At 40.1% G+C, this 22,302-nt stretch overlaps 1 protein-coding gene across 2 annotated transcripts in view; it reads right to left on the reverse strand.

Annotated features, from left to right (window-relative positions):
• FLT1 (fms related receptor tyrosine kinase 1) overlaps window positions 1-22,302 on the reverse strand; it is a 113,034-nt gene that overhangs the window by 65,753 nt on the left and 24,979 nt on the right. For both annotated transcript variants that reach the window (XM_063331892.1, XM_063331902.1), the window contains exons 4-10: window positions 20,930-21,054; window positions 14,477-14,639; window positions 14,253-14,389; window positions 12,561-12,735; window positions 10,517-10,634; window positions 8,373-8,542; window positions 7,802-7,961 (exon numbers count right to left, since the gene is read on the reverse strand). In XM_063331892.1, coding sequence (XP_063187962.1) covers window positions 7,802-7,961; window positions 8,373-8,542; window positions 10,517-10,634; window positions 12,561-12,735; window positions 14,253-14,389; window positions 14,477-14,639; window positions 20,930-21,054 — 1,048 coding nt within the window. The remainder of the gene's footprint in view (window positions 1-7,801; window positions 7,962-8,372; window positions 8,543-10,516; window positions 10,635-12,560; window positions 12,736-14,252; window positions 14,390-14,476; window positions 14,640-20,929; window positions 21,055-22,302) is intronic.

Here is a 22,302-nt window from a genome sequence, read left to right on the forward strand (position 1 = left end):
AATCCCCTTCCTTTTCTTTGCTGTCCTGAGTCCTCTTGGCTCTAGAAAGGAGTGACTCTTTACTAATCTCCCTGCTTTGTCGACAAGTAGGGAGCACAACTAACACCTTTTCTATTTTCCAATGACCAGTGGAGGAGATGAAGGAACAATTGCTGCACTGAGGTTGAGTTTTTTGTGATGGTTTGTTTTCAGCTTCACTGCAAGTGGGGGTCTGAGAGCAACCCTGGGCTGACTGGAGCAAGGGACTGGAAGTGCAGGCAGAAAACAAGGAAGGGATGAGAAAGAATGGAGGGAAACATTTTTAAGGAGAGAGGGGACTTGATTAGAGGGAAAACAGGAAGAAAAAATACTGACAGACATGGATATAAGACCGAGGATCCATCTACCCCATATCCTGTTTCAACAATGACCATAAGCAGATGGTTGGGGATGAGTAAGAGCAGGACTAACTTCAGATACTTCCTCCTAATACTCCCCCAGTCACCAATTATTATCAGCTCGAGAGCTTCCCGCAATGGTGGCCATTTCTACCCTTCAGTGGATTTCTCTTCCAAGACTTTCTGCAAACTTTTTAAACCCCCAAAATCCTCTGGCAAGGAGTTTCACAGATCTGTTGCCCACTGCATGAAAAGCCATCTCCTTTTCCTGTTCCAAATTGCACTTCTCCTGGCTTCATTTAATGGCCCCTACTTCTTGAACTGTAAGAGACATACACAACTGATCCTCAGATATCTGTGTCCTTCACAAGCCTGTAGATCTCTATCATGCAGCCCCCCCAAGTCACCTCTTTTTTGGGCAACAGAGCCCTGACCTCCCTCCTCACTCGTCCCTCACACATTCCTCTCATTCCCCGAAATTCTTTTGATCTTTTTTGTTACCCCTCCTGGTGTTCATCCCACTTTGGCTGCATCCTTTGAGATGAAAGGATCAGAAATGCACATAGTACAAAAGATGTTGAAAATGTATGGATTTATGTGGAGTTATCATGGTGTTCTCTACTTTGTTCTTTATTTCTTTCCTGGTAATTCCTAACACTTGATTTGCTTTTTGACCTGCTCATGATTGTGATTACTTTCACAAACCCATGTATCACAACACTCAGATCTCTCTTTGTGGTAGTAATGATCAGCCAACAGCCTTTTTACATGTACAGCATTTTTACATTTACATTTTATATGTGAAAGTCAAATTAGTTTTTACTGTGTACATCATGCACATTTATCTTCAGTGAATTTCACCTGCCACTTTATCACTCAGATACCCAGATTCACAGAGTTCTGCTTTTCTTCACGATCAGCCCTCATCCTTACACATGTGAATAACTTAATATCATCAGCAAACTCTGTCACCTCCCTACACCCCCTTTTCCAGGTTATTTCTGAACATGTTGACAAGTACGGACCCCAGGACCAGCTCCTGAAAAACTTCAGTGGTCGCCTCCCTGCGCTGCAAGAACTGGCTGTTCCCTCTTAACCTCTGTTTTCTATTTTTTTAGCTGAATATTTTTTTCTGAGCATGATCTTACCTCATACGCCGTGTCTGTTCAAAGCCTTCTGCAAAGGCATTTTGAAAGGCGTACACGTAAGAGGAAAAAGGATGCTAACTAAAGTTTGTATATTTTTGTAAAAGGTGTACTCGATCCAGTAATAGTACTCCATTCATAATCACTCCGAAGCACACACAGGGTTTGACCTGGTGCCTTCCTTTGGCCAAGAGCCCCTGCTAGCGCAGGAGCAGGTTTCTGGCTACGGGCTGGGACGTCCCACTGCCTCGGACATGGCCAGCGTGCGAGGCCTCGCTCACGATGTGCAGTCCCCACATAGAGCCTGTCGCACCCTTTGGTTTCTATGGGCTGGACCGAGCAATAACATCCCACGTCTGCATGACCCTTATGTGTTCTTCCTTAAGACTGGGTGTCACACTGTCCCTAGTAAAGCCAAGAGACTACCCTGTGGAGGGAACAGGAGGAAAAAAAGAAACTGGAAAGGGTGTGCGTATGTGTGTGTGTGTAAAAAAGGAACAGCAAATGAAAAAAAAAAAGATAGGACAGAGAGGGTTAAAAGTATAATACTAAGCAGAGTACTCCTGACCATCTGGGTGTTACCATACTCCTTATGTTTAGGTTTGATCAGTGACCCATTAAAAAAAAAAAAAAAAAAAATTAGTCGGGCAACATAATGCATTTTGGTTTAAAACATTTTGGAAATAGACTCGGAAAAAGCTTTGATTTAAAGTGGTTTGAAAACTAGAAATACCGAAATTTGAAAGCTGAAGCTTCTGGTTCAGCTAAGACCCATAGTGAAACCATTTACACCTTGCAGAATAAATTCATCAGTACATTCACTGTGTTATACTGAGGACAGCCTGAGGCAAACTGTACTCGTGGTATAGCATATATTTGTCAACCTTACCTACCCATATGTATACGCCAGGTCTGATCCAAATGGCATTTTGTAAGTAAAATATTAAAAAAGATAAAAAAATTCCAAAATACTGACTGAGGACAAGGCTACAGCCCTACTAGCTGTTCTCAGAGGATAGAAGGTATTCACGAGCACACGCTGACTTTTGGCTCACAGTGGAAGTGCAGAGTGAGATGCTTCGGCACGTTGCTTGTTCAGGCTGAAGCGGATCAGTCGCTATTTCAATTCTCTCTTTTGGCTTCAAACACTCTGCAAGTCCACATTACTGCAATGTATGCTCGTGTCAGTTCCTCTACATTTTTTTGAAAGATATGTGAAAAACACAGGGTCTGTGTTATGCTAATGTATTCCCTCAACTGCAGGAAAATAAGGGAATAGCTAGCATAATTTTTTTATGTACCCATTTAATGTACCTTTATGTTAGTGGATCACCGTAAGAAGATTTTCTTGCAGTAGAGAGTGGAAGCCACAAAGGCCACCAGCCAGATCCTCAGCCAGTGTGAATTTAGAGCTGAGGATCTGGCCACATGTCAAATTAAACAAAGGCATTTTTGAACTACCTGTTTATTAATGGCATCTGACCTACTTTTACCAGCTCTAAGGACTCAGACTTCCCCTTCCCGAAAATAGAAGGTGGCATGGGGAACAAAAACAGCCGCTGTGGACAAACTAATGGGCATCAAAGTTTGCAGACATCCACAATTAAATTTGGGTGGTTCAGTACATTTCTAATTAAGTACAATTAACATTTGTTCCTTACTTGTTCATTTTACATACCTCACTGATGTTCCAAATCTGGTTTCCCCTGATAATCTACCCAAGCACATCCTAATGATTCTGCCTTTCAATCCCTTGTTAATATACTAACATAAACAATGCAGAAATGCAATTAGACTGCTATGCACACATGGCCTGCCTCCTCTTTCACTGAAGCTGGTGGGAGTCTGGCCGCGCACTTTCATTATGGTAGTTTCAGGCTTTCTACATCTCTGCAGAAGTTGAGGAAAATCTCTAGGTTTTGCCTCACTGAGATCCACGGCACACCCCATTCCTCCCCATGCAGTGCTGGAGAGATATTTCTGTAGAATATCATTCACGTGACCCTAGCTTTGCACTGCAGACAAGCCTCGAAGGGAGGCAATATTCCCTTCTTATCAGTCTGTGTTAAATAAGTAGTGATTTTGAAGAGGACCCCCACACATTGGAGCGCTACAAACATCATGGTTTCCCAAGATTAGCTCTTTGGCAGCAGTACCAGGTTAGGTATTGCTGCACAGTCCCTGGTCCCCACTGCCTGCTTCTGTCCTCAGCATAAGGTGTTCAGTCTCTTCATTTCCAGTCCCACCATTTAGGTGGTTTTACCATCAAGAAGAGTTCATATCCTGACATATAGTCAAGGGGGCCGAAAATCAGGTACCAGTTTTTCCGGTGACTTTGGTTTTGTAGGCACGTAGGCATCTCTACAATACTGTCATGTTTCTCTCTCCTCCATGCACACACACACAGAGAAAAAAACAAAAGCCAAAGAAATGCAGACTGATGTAACGACAGAGTTGTAAAATAATAATCCGATATTCAGTTTGAGGCTAAGCAAAACTGATAGCTCAAGGAGAGAGAGAGGCAGTAAGGTGGCGGGAGAGTTGGAACGCCCAATCCACACAACATCCAATTTGAGTGTTGCATCTGTTTGCAGTTTCTTAAAGACCGACTGGTCAAACCTGGGGCAGAGCACGATGAAGATCTGTCTTGAACTCCCTACGTGGAAATGTCCAGAAAGAGAAACTGCCTCCAAATGATGCTGCACAACCGCTGAAGAAATCAGTGCCTCCACTGAGCAATACTAATATCCCACATGCCTTTCTTGGCAATGTCTGCCAGACCAGTTTAAGATAAACACAAATCTGCTGAAGAGATTCAGGTCAAGAACCATTAGCATCAAGCATGTTCCCAGCATGCGGATGCTCATTCTGCAGCCTCAGAGCTGATGGGGTTTAGGTGGAGCCCAGCCTGGCTGGCTCCGGAGCTCCTCAGCAAGCCCTGACACTGGCTGCCCCTCCGCTGATAACCCAACCTGAGCGAAAACAAAGCCAGAACCAACAACTCCGGGGTGGTAAGGAAGAGGGCAAGGAGGCTGATGGACACTGCAGGACAAGCGTCCCACAGGCTGTCCTCTGCCATATCCACTGAGCAACCGGGAGCTGCCCAGCCTGGGAGTGTGTGTGTCTGCTACAGAGCAGCAGCGTAAGCTGGAGTAAGATAGCACTGGAAAAGGAGTTTCTCAGTCATTTAAGAAAAAATTAAGAAAAAATAAAATGCATTTTATTTTAACTCTCATTGCATCTTCTGCTGTCTTTTGCCTGCCTTCTCTGAATTTACTAGTTCTGCATAAGCTTGAAAAAAAAAACCCCTCCAAAACATTATATTTTACCCCAGACAGTTTTTCTTGACTATTTTATGTTTCCTTGCTGGGTTGAGCATCAGAATCCCTCGTTAGATAGCTAGCTAACAAAAGGTTATTTAATGGCAATAGACTCGGTTTAAGTAAAGCAATTTTAACAGCAAATAAAGATCAGAGAATTTTAATTACATTGGTCTCTCCACATTCCAAAAAGTCAAATTTGTTGAGCAATTTTACAACTTTTTTTTATTATTATTATTTGCTACCAGGAATCTATGGAAACTTTAATTTGGCTGGCCTCCTGTTAGTGGCCTGAATGATGTAGAAAGGAGAGTTATGCAAATTGATTGTATTAATCATAAAGCATTAAAATATATCTGCATTTTATTTAAAAAGAAAAGGAATGGAATCCACTGAGGTATTTTTAGGTATTTTTAAATCTTTTAAACAGAAATACTGTCTAGAACAGAAATTGAAAGAAGCAGTTAGATAACCTAATGGTTTCTATTAAGTTGCCCGTAGGCAAGAGTCCTTTGAAAACAAAACCATCTAATTTATGCATTATGCGTCATTCCCCAGCTTGCAGTGATGGTACTCAAGTGATGTAAAGTTAAGCACACATATAAATCTTGAAGTAAACAGATCTGTGAACTGCAAAGTCTTTGCAGTGACAGCTTCTTTTTACTCAGAGTGTGGGCTCTGGCCAGTGGTATGGGACTCGGAAACTTGATGAGAATCCCTACTCCCATACACTGAATAATGGTAAACTGTACGGGTTTATCAACTTAAGGTACAAGGTACATCTGTGCACAGAAATAGGCACTATTTGAGCACAAACGGAGTGACACATTAGCCTTGGAAACTTTATGTTGGGCAGGAAAATCCAAAGAAATGCCATCATAGGAAAATAAGATACGTTTTTGAGCTGCTGAACAAGGTACACACAGCTTAAATCTGTTGTTTAGGCAAACCTCCCATCACACAAAAAGGAAGGTATAGTGAAATAGGTGGGATTAAAGGGTTCTCCAGTTCTTCAGGGAGAACACCTGAATTGGCACAGACATCAGCCATGCCAGCTGCTGTAGTCCACCCTGCTCCTTTCCCAGAGCAGGAGACAAAATGCGGTTATTCAGGTATTTCTGCCTTTCTGCAATAGTTAACTAACATCACATTATTCAGAGGGATTCATTCCACTCCTCTTAGGCAAAGCATTAAAAATGGCGTTCTCCAGACTACTTCTTCAATAAGCGTTCAAAGGAGAAGGAAGGGGAGGGGGTTAAAGAGAATTGTCACAGAACAATTATGAAGGCAATTTGGAAGCAAGTCTGGAAACAACCTTGTAACAGAGCCAGTAGCTGATTCAAATGGTTACATTTCTCCTTTGATCACCTGCTCGAACACGCTTCTAATTAGCATTTGATTGAGTCTAGCGCATTATTAAACACCTGCTTGCGGATATTAATTTCTATTTCTGATGACACGCTCTCCTCTGCTGTCGTGCAGATCTGTGCTTGTTAACAGAAGGAAATACTTGACAATGGACTAGCACCACCCCACCTCCCAAAGAAGAACCAACTGTTTTATCAGTGCCACACCATGATTTCAATCCAGCGTATGCCCAGATGTATAAGCACTTGAAAGAAACTAAAAGATTGAAAATCTTCATATACGCCTTTCACAGGGTTTCTTTATTTAAAAGAGGTTGTGATTTCTTTTCTCTTACACCTTGCACTTATAAGTAAAACTACTCAGAATTTTGCAACTCGTCCTTCGAAGTTAACGTAACAGATAGAGGAAATGCAGCCCTCACCTGTTCTCAAAATGGAGAATTTCAGGTTATACCTATTCGAGCAAAAGGAGAGATTGCTAGTGCCACCTCTTGGCGAGAAGGGCACAGAAAGCCACCCATTAGAATAATCCCAAAGCAATTGGAAAAACTATGCTCTAGGAAGTGCTGACCACGCCCTCACTGACCACAAAGCACCCTCAATTTGAAATAAGGTGTTTGTCTTCCATAATTGAATAGGGTGTCTTGTATCCCTGCAATTAAGCATGTGCTTAAATGTTTGGCTGGATTGGCACTAAAACCCAATTCAATGAAAACATTAGAGAAGTTAAACTCTATGTAAAATGATTAACTTCAACTGAAACTGAGAAAATGTTGGTTCCTAAACTTTTGTTAGGTTTTTAAATATCTTCGTTGTGCTGTGATCCAAATACCTTGCATGTTTGAAGCCTCCAATAGTAGCTTAATGCTAATGCCATTGTGGAGGTTGAGTGTTAATCATTAAGATTGTGTCAGATTTCCTGATTCATGAAGAGCTTTGGATAAATGAGTCAACACAAAAACTTGTAATTGTAAGAAAGAGAGTTCAAAAGAAAGCTTAAATATAAAAGAGGATTAGTTAAGCGCCTCATCAGCATCAAGTAAGCTTGTATGTTGCCATTTATATTTTACCCTGTTGAAATATCATCTGGAGAATACTGGGCACATTTGGCTTGCTGAACTGAATCTATGAGTCAACGTATCATAAAAAAGATTTGACCTTCATAAAGGATTTCTGTTGAATTTCAGAAGAAGCCACACAGGGGAATCACTGTGCATGGAGGAAAGCACGGAAATCTCCTCCAAGAGAAAGCATGTGAACTTTGCAAGACATTGTCTATAAGTCTTCACTTATAAGAATTAAAAAGCAGTTATCGCCTTTGGACATTCATTGCATGCATGAATAGTAGTGAACTATAAATAAACCTAACTAGCAATACAAAATAACAACTCTGCCCTCCGTTTTCAAATAATGATGCAGAAAAAAAAATTGCATTGTGCATACACGGTTACTAAAAAATACATTGACTGAAAGTATACATACTCTATTAACTAAGCAATGGTCATGACAAGCTTTATTCTTGTAAAATAGTAAATATTTAAGTGTAATAGTAAGGGAAGACATACTAAATAGAAGTAAGAAAGATGTCCTACCTTATTTTGGAATGGTTTTGTCTACAGGGATACCACATCCATGTAATTTTAGGCTGAGGAATACCATACACTGTGCATGTCAGCACTTGTTTGCTGCCCAGTAAATACGGATTGGGATCGGGGAATGATGACACGGCATTTTCATATATCTGGGGTTTCACTGCAAAGCGTAAAAATTGGAAAGTGATTAAAACCAGCTCATTTCCAGTGTATTGCATGATCATGAAAATACTACATTCCTGCAGGGTGAGTAATAAGAAAAATCCCCAGGAGAACAAAGGAAAGCAGCAGGCCTAAGTCAAGTCAGATGGGTGGTTAGTAACACATTTAAGTCATCAGAAGCAAGTACGTGACCGTGGAAGACAGAAACCCTTCTAATGAAAACCAATGTCTGTCTTCTGATTCCAAGACAGGTCTGTCACCCCGCATATGGGGCTTGGGTTTGGGTGCATGAAAGCCAGTAAGAAAACCCACAATGATCTGAACTGTGCAAGATCAATGAAAATCTAGCTCAATGAAAACTTAGCGTTTACACGTTCAGGAAAAGCGTGGGAACATGCCATAAACTTACCATTTACTGTAAGAGTGACCGTAAGATTCTTCGACAAGTTCCACTGCCGTATGCTCAATATTATAGTGTAGTTTCCAGCATCTTCCTCAGCAACATCCTTGATGATTAAGGAATAGTCTTTAATCATGTACCGGGCACACTTTTCAGCAGCAGGTAGCCCATCTTTTAACCTGTTTAAAAGAATTCCAGAAATCAAAAGTGTTGAAAAGTCGTGTTGCTTAAACTGCCTGCATTATTTCACTTCAAAACATTTCTCGATCTTTGGGCAAGGACTCAATTTAGAGTCTGAGATTTTGTTTACCAGAGGCTTATTCTTCCCTTACAAGTAAGATTGCTGATATTTATAAAGAACTTTGGAGAATACCATTCTATATATTGAAATTGATTAGGATCTGACAGGGCTATATAATATTCGAGAGTTGCTGAAAATTGCAACTCTGTCTCTGAAGATCCCAGTTTTCCATGCTTGTGCCGCTATTTAGTCTACAAGACAACCATTTTGCCTAAGTCATTTGCACAAATAAAGTTGCATCATCCAGCACTGACCATTTCTTTATGACCTCAGTATACATCCTGGGACAAAGTATTACAGTAGCCTAAGCACAGCTGGGATTTTAGGAAGAGGAAGAGTAAGTAGATTAGATAAGCACTTAAGAATCAGATATCCTGCTATCAGGTGAATGTTTTTAAAGATAACAGAAAATCAACATGGAAAGTACTAACTGTTGTTCACACACAGATTCCTGAAGAAGCACAACATTTTTCTTCAAAGTCTAAAATGCAGCGTAAAGCACATCTTGGTAGGTTGCTATATGAAGGTTGACATGATGTTAGAAGAAGAGTGCAACAGAGTTTCACTATGATGATGGACTTCGTTGAAATGATTCACAAGTTTTAGTAAATGTTTACAGAAAACTCTTACAGTTATAAGAGGAGCACTAACAATTGGGTCTAAGGACTATGGATTTAGGCATTTCACTGTATCTGTATTTTACAGAGCCGCAGAACCGTTGAGGCTGAAAGGGCCTCTGGAGATCGCCTAGTCCAGCCCCCTGGCCAAAATAAGTTCAGCGAGTTGCCCAATACCATTTTCAGTCTAGTTTTTAACATATCTAAAGATGGAGACTCCACAACCTCTCTCGACTATTTGTTCCAGTTTTTGACCAACCTCACAGTGATAAATAAAAAATTTTTTTAAATTCTGGTTTAAGCGGAATTTTTTCTATTTCAGAAGCTTTGTATCTGTATGTGTAGCCAACAAGCTCCACCATTAAAGAAACAGAAAATACTGTATAAATGGCCAGCATCGGCCCCACTTTTGCCCCTTAATTTTCCATCTGGAACTACAAATGTAAGGGTTTTGTAAAACAAAACAAAATGTTTGGAGCAAAAGTAATTGCTGGCTGTGAGTAACATGAACTCTCACTGTTCATGTGTGTATGGTTTGTTTTCTTAATCAGTCTTGTCATAGAGCCTTTGTTAAAGTGTAATGAATTGAGCCAGAGCTACTGGTATTTAAAATGATTTAAACAAAAAAAAAAATAGTGAGATCATGAATAGATAACATTGTTTTATATAAAAGTGGTTTGGGTTAATACAAAAAGCTGTTCAAAAGATTTCTTAGCACAGTATACGTGAGCCAAAGTCAATGCTCCAGTCAATAAAGTAGATCCACAACCTGCAGATCACCACATAATAAAACCAACTTCCATTGCTTTTCTAGTAGTGCATGTCTGTATGACTCAACTCAGTCAGTTATTTTAATTAAAGTTGCAAAATGCAAGTTCAGGTCTCATATCTAGGTGTGAGTGAAGTTGGACGCAACACTTCAGTCAAGGCTGGTAGCGATATTTAGCTGTAGAGCGTCCATTGATTTGAACAGGAGGCATATCTAACATATTTGAAGATCCAAGCTTTAACCTTTCCAGACCACTTTTTTGCATTTGCAAAATGGAGGTAACATTCTCGTAGAATATTATTGTTAAAACCCAGGACAGTCCTGAAACCTCCAACAAAACTTCCCACCCATCTTGTCTCCAGTTTGTTGCCATTTCAAGGGGTCTTATTTGAATATTATACCAAGGTATTCTTTTTCATCTAAGAAGAGGTCCAGTGTGCATATGTGGAAGTAACTGGTGTCCTACCATATAACCTCTGGAGAGGGAAACGCCTTCACTTTCATTGACAAACGATAGGATTTTCTTCCAGCTACAGCCTCCAGTGCAGTTTTTCTTCGACGCTTCAAATTAATGAACATTTTATCTTAAACAAAGAAAAAGAGTGCACCTATATTACTGATTTGCAACCTGCAAAAAGAGTTGTTCTACTAAAGAAAAGAGGAGCCCAAATGAAAATTATCTTTAATAATTTTCGTGTTCCCACATGGCAGCAGCAAGAATAAAACCCTAAATAGATCTATAAAATATAGAGAAGAATACCACAAATATACAAGAAACTGAGACACAGTTCCCAGGCCACGAATCTGCCTGGAGAAGATATGCTCTAGCCAAAATTCATATTGTGCTTCAGTCAGAAAAAAAGGCACTGGTTTCAACACAAAAGAGATAAGGTGGTTCACGGTACGTGGGAAACAGAACTAGAGGAGCAGATGACCTCTCCACCGCTGAAGGCCAAGAATCAATGAATGTTCCAAAAGAAAATATTCTGCCAGAGAGGATTTAGGGGATCTTCAGAGAAACAGCAAAGGAAAAAGCTGAAACTTTCTGTATCATTGGTAAACAGCTGTTTCATCAAACAAACAAATCTTTATCACTTCTTTGGAACAATCTCAACCTGCTGGAATTTGTTCTTTTCCAGTTGTACTGCCCTGTATTTCAAACTCTCTGGCAAGTTGATGGGTTTAACCAGAGGCAATAAAACAGACTATTTGTACAATATATTGAAAAAAAAAAAATTGTTTTTTCCAAAATGCACTTAAGCAAAATAAAACTTTCAAAACAGGAAAAATTGTTTGAGTGTCCTTCAGATAGTACTTGTGGTACAATATTTACTCACGTTATGGACTGCCCAAGGATGTTGGATATCTATAAACAAGTGCAATATTTAATCACACTTGCCACATATATTGAACATAACATGCATGAGACAAACCAGTAGTTTAATTACACCGGTAAGGTTATACTTAAAGACACAACCCTGATTCTGCAAACCCTTATTCACACAGGCTCTTTCTAATGTGGGTATCCCATAGGTGGGGTTGCTTATGCGAGTAAGAGTCCAGATTCTCTGACTTTAATTTTAATCTAAAACTCAGTTTCTGACAGCTTCAGCCTTATCTGTTTAAAAATATATTAAGTGGATATTATGGTTCATCTTGCGTTCCCAGTGACTTAGTCCAAGGTTTAAACAGAGAAAATACATGGAAATACTGTTTAAGAATACCAACACAGGGTGCTTAGTCCACACTTCCAGATGACAGAGAAAAGGTAGACCAGTGAAAACACAGAATAAATCAATTTTCTGTCCAGGAGTCATCTGTTGTAGAAGACACCCACCAACTGCTTGGTCTTTAATACCAATGATGCTCCAAAGCTTCTGGGACAGTCCTGATTGTAACAGGATGCCACAAAGAAGGTAGAGTCCCAATGCAGAAAAGTCCTAATTCAAATAAATTTGAAACAACACCAGGAATTTCCAGATCTCACAGAAGGCCCAGGCAGACCACAGGGAACTCGTTTAAGGCTCCCACTGTAAAACGACAACAATGAGTTGCAGTATCTTGTGCTTGCTTCATTTTTTGGAATGGTCTAGCAGCTACCTGCTCCATGTAGAGCTAGTGTATCTATTTCTTCTTCATTTTTCATTAAAACCAATGAATAAGTACCGTAGAAGAGGAAGTGGGGTTCTTCTATTTAAATTCAGCTTGTACATCTATTTTTATTTTTTTTGCAAACTATAGTTTAACTGATTGCTGCTGCCAGAACTGACTGAGGACAGGGTCATCACAGTATTTAGCAGACAAGGGTGATCTAAATGAACATTAACGCGTCTACTGCTAACAATACAAAACAGCCACTGAAGAAAAGGCACATATTCTCTCTTATTTCCCTCCTTTTTCTACCAATGATGAATGCACTACAATTTAACTTCCACTTTATGTCAAGCTATCATATGACTGACCTTAGTACATGGGCATTCAGTATTCTACACATCTGCAACATTTCTTACCATAAACAATGACCGTTGTGTTAACAGCTTTGATTGATGGCCCGCTCTTCACGTGGCAGGTATACTGGCCTTTATCAATATCGCGCACTCTGTCAACAACGAGGATACTGTAAAAAATATTGGCTTCTGTATTCTTCTGGTCAATGCGCTGCGTTACAGAACCTCTCTTCCTTGCCTATAAAAGCAAAAAAGAACAAGAAAGAGCTTAATCAAACCAATTTTAATGATTATTAAGATTTTTATTGTACTGTACTGCCACCATACCTTAATAAAAAAATCCGGATCGCTCTGTACAACGCAGACATGCAAAAGACACCTACCGTTTCCAGAGGGTCAACAATAAAAATTATAAGTAACATTATATGGCAATTCATTCTTATCTTCAACAAAGTTTTAAGTGCATCCAATAGTTCTTTACAGATCATCCTTTCTGTATAACTTGCCATACCAACACGTCTGGCTCCCCATTGCTCTTGTCCAAGATTGCTCTTAAAAATTCCCGGAGCCACAGGCACAAAGTTTGGTGCTTGGATTCAGTGTCCATAGGCAGCAGACATATAGAAGAAGGGCTCATTAAGACAAGAAGGGGAGAATTCTGGAAATGCTATAGACGGAAAAGGGACTAGATTTGGCAAGGGAATAACAGGGTGGAACTGAAGATAATGTGAGTCTGAGGAGTTATTTCCTGCAACTCCCCCTCAGCCTTTGGCCTCAAAGTTTATTTAACCCAGGACATCGTTGGTGTCTTATAAACACTGAGCACCCTTCGGTTACCATCCAAATAACCACAAAGTAGAATTTCACAAGTGCGGTGCCCGGCTAGGGCTTGGTAAGAGAGCAATGAGCAATACAATATATTTGGAGCATTTCTTGTTGCTAAGTTGTTTATTTCGGAGGTGAAAAAATGCCAAGGAAAAAATGGCTACAGTATGCAAGAAATGGCTGCATTAATCTTCCCTATGTAATGTAATCATAATTTTAGCTTGTGATTAGGCACAATGAGTGACATAATAAATGATCTTGACTTGAATCGCCAGCATAAATCAAACTGACATGAAAGGAATGGGAGTTGTAAACCTTAAACTAATGTCAAATTTCTTATCAGCTTTACACGGACTCCCTGGCAGTTATTCTGTAAGCGACAAATATTTATGAGGATGCTCCCAATGTGGGGGGAGGAGAAGCACATTCAAGATCGTTCCTGTAGTTGTCAAAACAAGAGGATTGTTCATATGACACTTAACAAATGAGATTTTGGCTAGCTAAATCAAAATATCTTTTCTAAACACGCTCGAGTTGGGTGCCTGACTGTCTGCCAGTCTTTGAAATGAATGTGTTCAGAAAGACAGCCTCGCTGAAAACTTTTTTGTCACAAGAGAGAGTCCCTGCCTGGGACCGTGTGATAAATTTCTACCATTTCTCCAAGTTGAAAAGAACCTCCCAGGGACGAAACAACTCTAGCGTTCGCTCGCAATTATGCAATATAACCAGAGTACATTGTGTAAACATGTTTACTTATTCAATTAAGCACCAGAAAGAAAAAAAAGAAGCCTCTAAAGACATGTCAGCAAGGGTCAAAACGATGGAATGCGAACAACGGCAAGCATTTCGAGGCAAAATTCCTCCCAGGATGCCAGATGCAGTGTGATCTATGGGAACCCCTGGATTCTTCATTTCAGCCGCAGCACTCACCTCTCCAGGATAAGTCCATGTCATCTGCACTCTGGTGTTCCAGGCTGCGGTGACAGTGCAGTTAATTGCCAGGCTGTCTCCTCTCAGCAACTTGACGAGACGTGGGGTGCTTAACTGAACATCAAAAATTGTGTTGGCTGCGTGTGACAAGGAGAAAGAAAAATGAATAACGTCACCAGGGCAAAGTGCTCTCTGAAGGATGGGGAGTGGAGAACACCACTTACTTTCTCGGTGAGTTAGGTACTTAGTGCTATACTTGTGTCCACCGACAGTTGTCTCACAGCTCAGGAGCCCTATGAATCTGTAGGTTGCCTTAGGTATTCTGAAGCCTTTCATGCTGTCCCAGATTATTGTCTTGCCATCAGGAATTAGGGTTTCTCGTGGAATCTGGAAGTGTCAAACATGTGTCATAAAAACAGCTCATGCTCATGCCACTCACGAATCAAAGCAGCTTAATAAAAAGGAATGGGGGAAAAAATGCCCTAAAAAATGCCAATCAAAGTAGAAAGGATGCCATTTAATTACGCAGATTTTTCAAGTCACATTTTCATCACAAAATAGAGGAAAAAAATCGGGGTGAAGAATGTGAATGTTTTATTTGTTTCCAAGATTTCATTATTTATAACAGGATGTAATTTATGACACAATAGATCGACGCTATCATTAGTCTCAGCGCTTGGGCTGCTATTCTGTTGGCTCCTGGTTGGCAGCTAAAGTGCTCATCTTGGCAAACCTTTGCAATTAAGTATCCTGGTTTCACCACTGGGACACAAATACACATTTTTCAATGGAGGTGACAAATGGACTTAATTTGCTGTCATTTTGTGCCTTTAACAAATTCCTGCCAGGATTCAGTCTGATGCTTATCACGTTTATGTTGTCTAAAGGACTGGACAGGTTTGTTAAAATAAAATAAAAATTTAAGGACATGAATGGCTGTTTCAAAGTCGACAGGTCACAGAGTACATATCTCTAGGTCATTACATACAACATGACGTGCAAATTTTAAAGGTACAAAGCTTCCTTGGCCACTGTTATTAAGAACTACTGATCATACTGAATGAGGAAAGTCATATTGACTAGAGATTTTGAAAGGGCATCTTGAAACACTAAATACATCACATTTCCACAGAAAAAGTATTCAGCACATTTTAAAAATTTGGCACTTCTAAATCCCTCAGAAGTTGAAGGCCCAACAAGTAATTGGTGTAAAGCCATCAGGTGTTTTTAAACTTAAGACTTGAAATCTAATACTGACTAAAATATTGCCACTTGGGATCAAGTGTTCACTTTGTCAGCAGTACAAATTATATTTTATATTAGGATCATTTGCATTTTAAGCCCCATTTTAATAAGGTATCAAGAGAACCCTGAAAAGGCAAAGCATGACACAGGCATTGCAGGTCAGACAAGCCCTCTTGTTTTCGCATCATGTTTTTTTTGTTACACCTTCTTGATGGAATAAATGCCACCATTTGGATAACACAGAGATCAGCCACAAGTACAAAGCCTGGATGTGTCTCTGCTTTTATAAAGCCTGATTTTATGGTAAAAAATAACATATTTTTAAAGATAGCATATAGCAGAGTTTGAGTGAATTAGTGCAAAGACCTCTGGGTCAACTAAGCACCTCGCAGCCCATCACCTCTCCCTGTGCACCCAGCCTCACTATCCCCCCTTCATCTCTTTCTTCCCCGTTATTTGAGCAGAGGACTTGTACGCTGGCCAGCCCTCTCCTTCCTACAGCCAAAGCCAGCGTGGGCGGCTGCCAGGGACTGGAGGAAACGTGTCTGGCTGGCACCTTCCTGCGTGGCACAGCCTCTCTCCAAAACACGGCACCCTCGACGCTGCCTGCTCAGCACTGACCAAAAGCTGCCCGCGAGATCACCTCCACTCATCTCACGCTATTTCCTCTGCCAGAAGTGCACGATGAATCAAACGAACAATAATTGCAGAGCACAAAATGCCGTGGTAGAATTCCTTATCTTTACAACAGCTGATAAGATGCTATAATAAGCATGCAAATCACAGGGGAAGTGTGTGTTACACACACACACAGACACACACACACACACACAAGTAAAGCCCATTACATTATAGCCTGCTGGCTACCATTCAACAAAATCTTGGACTCTAAGAGCTCTGTTGCCATTTCTGTTCTAAATAAAACAAATATTCAAGCTTTTGTTTAACCAGTTCATGGCTATGCTTTCAAGGGCTTCAACTGGATTTAACCCCTTGCTACTTTGGTGGAAACCAAACTACTTCTGACCGTATTCCTCTATAGGTTTTCATATATACCATGAAGAGGGAGTCAAGTCAGACTTCAGAGCCTCCCTAGACTGACATTTCCCAGGGAATGCTTTCACTTCACATTAAGTAATTAATTGATAGATTACTGAATTTGTATTAGCCTTATTCCAGGAAAGGAAAAGTAACCAAAAGACCCAGGAAGTGTCCGGGTCTTGGAAATGAAGTGTTTATAAATATGATCTTGTTCTGCAACACCGAATGTTGTCCGTTGTCTGTGTATCCAACAGGCTCACCTGCCCTGGAGGCAAATCTTTGCCTGCACAGTGTACTCACCTGATACCTTTCAAAAACAGCTAGAGCTACATATTTTTGTGTAGTTTTTGCAGCTTTGAGACTAAAAAGTTGCATGCAATCACATACAAAAACATAAATCAACATTTTTAGTTTACTGTATGGAATACTTTAGAAAACTGAAGTCTATGACTAGCAAAAGACCACTGTGGCACGGCTGGTCTCTCAGTAAGTCAGGGAAACAAGAAACTGCAACAAATTTCAGAGTGTGGAAACACCAGGACTTCGTCTCAGAAGAGGCCAAGGGCAGTGGCTGGGGCTGACCATCACAGCCCTTCACAGCTCTACGCTCTTTCCTTACTTGCTTCAGTTCATTGCCCAGCTCTCCTCCACAGTGTTCTCCTCCGCCAACCCCACTGGTTCAGATGACCTGTTTCCCACTCTCAAAAAAGAGCAGTTGCTTTGCTCTGCCCTAAACCAGCTTCCAGGCCACCACCTAGAGACATGGCATCATCACCATGATGATCACATCATGGATGGTACAGGACAGGGGATCCCAGAATCACACAATAATTTAGGTTGGAAGGGGTCTCCAGAGGTCATCTGGTCCATCCCCCACACCGAGCAAGGCCAACGTAGTTCATGGTCTTGCCAAAAAACTTGGCCCTTGGTCATCACAGAGAGAAGTAGAAAACCTGTGAAGGAACATAGTGCCGGAACAGTGAGATTTCCACTGAAGCAGAAGAGAGGGGATAAATCCAGCTAAAATAATAGCTTACAGATGGGTACCAGCAGATAGTCAGAGGCATTCAAAGAATCAATTTGTTGTGACAGCTGCAGTAAACATGGAATTTACTGTCTACATACTTATCTGCATGAACCACATCGCTGTGGCTCCCAGTGGAGTCTTGGCCTTTTACCTTCTTTGTACTTAATTTCAAACTAGACTTCAGTTTCTTTTGGTATAGGCTGCGCCTCCTTCTTTGCTCAGCACCAACCACTGAACCTTTTTGGTACCCGCTGGCATTAACACAGTACTATCACAAGGTTTTGGGTATATACGTATGATCAAGATACGTATATAGGCAAGCTGTGGTTCTCCACATCTCCAGAAGCAGATTGTATTGGAAAGAGCCAGCTGAAAGTATAGTAAAAATGTGCATTAGAGTTTTGAATGCTTGTCTTTTCTTTCATGTTTCCCCTTCCATTAATTTGGCAAGGTTGAGATGGCATTATTAAGAATTCAGACTGTCCAGGTGGGTCACTCTCAACATCCTTGGGGGTTTTTTTCCCCTCTTTTTATTCCTTATGCTGAAGTTTATTTACTTCTGTTCCTGCAAATGTCGCTGTTGAGTTTATGACAGAGAATCCGAAAGGAGAGTAAACAGAGGGATCAAACCATTGTACCAAAAGGTGATGCTTTCTCTGTTTAGCAAGATAAGAGGAAATGAAGAGGCAAGAGAAGTGCGTACCTTAGTTGCAATAAGGTTTATCTTATTTTAGGGATCTTGAATCAGCCTGCCAGAGTCACATTGGTAGGAATGATGGTTTCAGAGGCTCTGGTTATCTGTCTATTAAGCATTAGCAAATGTCTATTAAGCAACACTATCAATTGATTTCACAGGTCTTCATATGATGAAGAAGAGAAAGGACCGTCAGCTGTTGCAATTATAACAGAACCTGAAGGCTGGATTTGAAACAGGAATGAAAAGCTCCAACCCCATTTCCTGATCCCTGTTTTGTTACCTTCTTAATTTTTAAGATTCCTCCTGTGTTGTGTATGATTACCATGCTATAGAATACAACTTGTGCAGATGTTCAGCCTGGAAGTTAGAGCAGCACGGTATCTCAAAAGGACTAAGGTAAAGATGCTGTTTTAGTAAAAAAATCATTTGTAGTGTTTAAGACGGACATTAAACCTTCCCCATGTTGGTCTCCTGATAATAAGAAGCAGCACGGCACAGGAAAAAAAGTGATGGAGGCAGTGCTCATGCAACTGTCTCAACGAGTCCTTTCAGAAGAGATAGATTACCAAAAAATATTCCGTATTTTTACTTCCTGGCAATATATAATGCAGAATCTAATGACTCTAATTCTGGGATTTTCTTTCCAGCTGCAGAGGATTGCATTATGAGGACACTGACTTCTTCCTTTATTGCTAAATGGAAAACACAGAATAGCTTTTGCCCGCTCTCCAGAAGTAGTTTGCCTGCAGCTGTAAAATGCATTTAACACATCTCTTAATTGCTCTGTGAGCAAAAACTTGCTGGAATCTTCATACACGGGTGTCACAGATGATAGATAAAGTAAGATATGATGTAATGCATTGTAGCTTACATACTTCAGGAAATTCTGGGATGAATTAGGGAACACATTTATTTTTCCTGGAATGCAAAACATGTAAGCAACCAATCCTTTCTTTCAAGACTTGGCTCCAGCTCCTCTTTCTCCTTCCCAGAGTATTATATCTGGTTTTGATGGTGTAAAGATGCATCTTACACCGCAAATCCAAGCTAAAGACAAGTCAATATGACAAAAAGAGAGTAGATATATGTCTCAATCTTCTCCAAATAAGGAGAAAAAAAATATTTTTATATTGTTTAATAAGACAAAAACCTGACAGGAATTTTCTCAGTTAGGAATTTAATATTCTGAGATTTCAGGTGCGACAATATACTGCCCAAATAAGTTCCCACTTTACAACATCCACCCTATAGATGGATGTTTCCTCACCTAGTTTTGATTCTAGAGCCACAGAATCTTGTGCATCATCCACCCCTGGTGCACTTCTTGCAGGAGAACTCTGTGTGTGTGTGTGTGTGTGCGCGCGCGCATGTGTGTGTACACACACACACAAGGTGTCCTAGGTCAGATTACTTTCTTTTCTCTGCAGTTTTCTTTCTTGCATGTGATTTAACAGGTGGAAAACAGGAGGCAAAATCAGTATGTATATTAGCAAAGCAGTGCTGGATAGAATTTGTAAACCTCTAGGGCAAGTTAAAACACAGGATCAAATCTGTGGATGGTGTAAAACTCCATAGTCAATAAAGAATCAAAGATTTGTATTGATCTAGATAAGAATCTTATGGCGGTATTGGAAAAATTTTTACACTGAAAAGGTTATCAAGCATTGAAACAAGCTGCTCAGGGAGGTATACCCCTGGAGGTATTTAAAAGACAGGTAGACATAGTGCTTAGTGATAAGGTTTAGTGATGTTTTTTGTCAGTGTTAAGTTGATGGTTGGACCCAATGATCTGAAAGATCCCTTCTTACCTAGACAATTCTATGATTCTATGATTGTTTGGCAATTACATGTTATTCTATAAAAAGACAAATTTCTTTTCCATGTAACAATGATGAACATTTATGCCACTACGTACAGAACTCCCCGTATTTAGAAACAAAACATCACTAGCACTTCCACCTAATTTTTAAGCCAAAAAAGGAACCGTAAAAAAAAGCAGCACCATTCTGTCTTGATACCAAGCACTTTACTACAGCCTACATGTAACTCTCAAAGAACCTAGGAAATAAATGTTTTCCCCAGAACACCAAAAATGTCTAGATTTTCTAAAACTGCCCCCACCATCTCAAACTCTGCACTTTTCCTTACAAAAAGAAGCTGTCCCCTGCCTGACAATAAGCGCACTATCTGGAAAAGGAAGCAGCAAAGTCGCTGGTGGGAGTGAGGCAGGGTAAAGGCTTGGTGAGATCCTTGTACAGCCCCAGCAAGTCTCCGGGGACTGCACTTACCGCCTGTTCCAGAGGACAGAAGAGGAAAGGGGAGGAAGGGCAGGGGAAGAGGTGGGAGGAAATCTCTTCTCCTAACAAGAAATTCCTTCCTGGGCTTAAGAAACCTTTGTTAGTGACAATTTAATAAAACAGTGTGAAAAGCTTAAGTTGCTTCAGAAAACTCCCATCCAGTTCAAGAGATTTGATGAAGCCCTTTTGTGAGATATGAGACAAAGCCTCCAGGATTGAAATCTTTCTAAACACACTGCCACCCAGAAACCTTGTTTAAGAAATACTAAATTGTTGAAATATTTCAAAAGCATTACAATAGTTGTAAACAAACAAGCAAAAAACGCATCATCCACAATAACACTTTCATAGCATGCTTGGATTGAGGTACCTTTTTTAAAGTAACAGCAATGTTTGGTGCTGTGACTCTGCATGGAATGATCATTTCTCTTCCCACCGTCATGTGTATTATTTTAGGTATATCACTGTGCATCTCTACAAATGGGTTGCCTGTATCTGCAAGAGAAGAAAAAGAAAACGTTAATATCTGAACTCTTAAGACAGTGTATGGAAATTGTAACTGTACATACAGTCTCAAAAGAACTGACTAACCCTGTCCATAACATAAGATAGACAAAGTCTTCAAATCACTTTTCTGTTTACTTTTATCTAAACAATTTTAATCAAATGTTGTTGAATATTAGAAAATATATTTATCACTCAATATCAATAGCAGTACTTTGGTATCTCCTTTAAAATCCAGAAGAGTTAAAGTACATTTTTCCCATTACAGCATCGTCTCCACTGCTGAGAGATGTGTTTCTTATTTCAGGGCATTTCTATTTTATCTCCAGGAGAAATAATTAGATGGGAAGTGACTGAAATTCACTAAACAGGACACATTCCTGCTTTCTGCGAGGAAACTGATGGAAAAAACTCACATCAACTTCACCAGGAGAAAGAATCTACTGTGATTATCCAGCCATATTTTCAACGCTGAGAATACAGACTAGCGAGAGTTAATTATTCTTCTCCTTCCCACTATCACAATACCTATATGTCTCTTTTGTAAGTGACAAGGTAAATGAAAATGCCAGGAAAACGTTCATTCCGTTCGACTCAATAACTAAAGCTTGGCAGAGTAATTTACCGTCCCTCGAACAATCCCTTTAACAAAGGGCATTGTCATAAATAGCTTGCGCTGGGAACAGGGAACATAGCTGCTGCTATTGTTTGGACCACTTAACAAAGAGGGGCTCAAGCCACAGGCTCTGGTTCCAAATCTTCTTTGCAGGTGTTCAGATCTGAAGGTTCAGTTTGACTCTCATCGCAGATAGACTACCTCAAAATTCACATAAGGTTTGGTTTTTAACTCTTAAAAAAGTGGAACATTCAGATCTTAATTCCGTGCCTACCTACAGCTCCAATGTCTTTTTCAGGCATAACCTATTATTTTCAATTAGTTAAAAATCTTACAAATAACATTGGAAATCTTTCTTGGATAAGAAATGATTAAAGCTAGCAAGAACTGATCCTTCATAAAACTTCAAATTCTGATATTTTATTCAAGTGTTCTGCGTGTTCACTCTAGCAGTTCTTCAAATATATTACTTTTATTTCTCTTTCAAAAGTATGATCTGCACTTCCCAGTGTCATAAAACCATTCTGCCCTTAGGATCTTCTTTTCTTATTATACGCAATAATATTTTTGTGTGAGACATCAAACAGGAAGAGAAGCAAATTCTGCTCTAATTTATACTAGGG

Source organism: Chroicocephalus ridibundus, chromosome 1 (genome assembly GCF_963924245.1).
Source record: "Chroicocephalus ridibundus chromosome 1, bChrRid1.1, whole genome shotgun sequence".
NCBI lineage: Eukaryota > Metazoa > Chordata > Aves > Charadriiformes > Laridae > Chroicocephalus > Chroicocephalus ridibundus.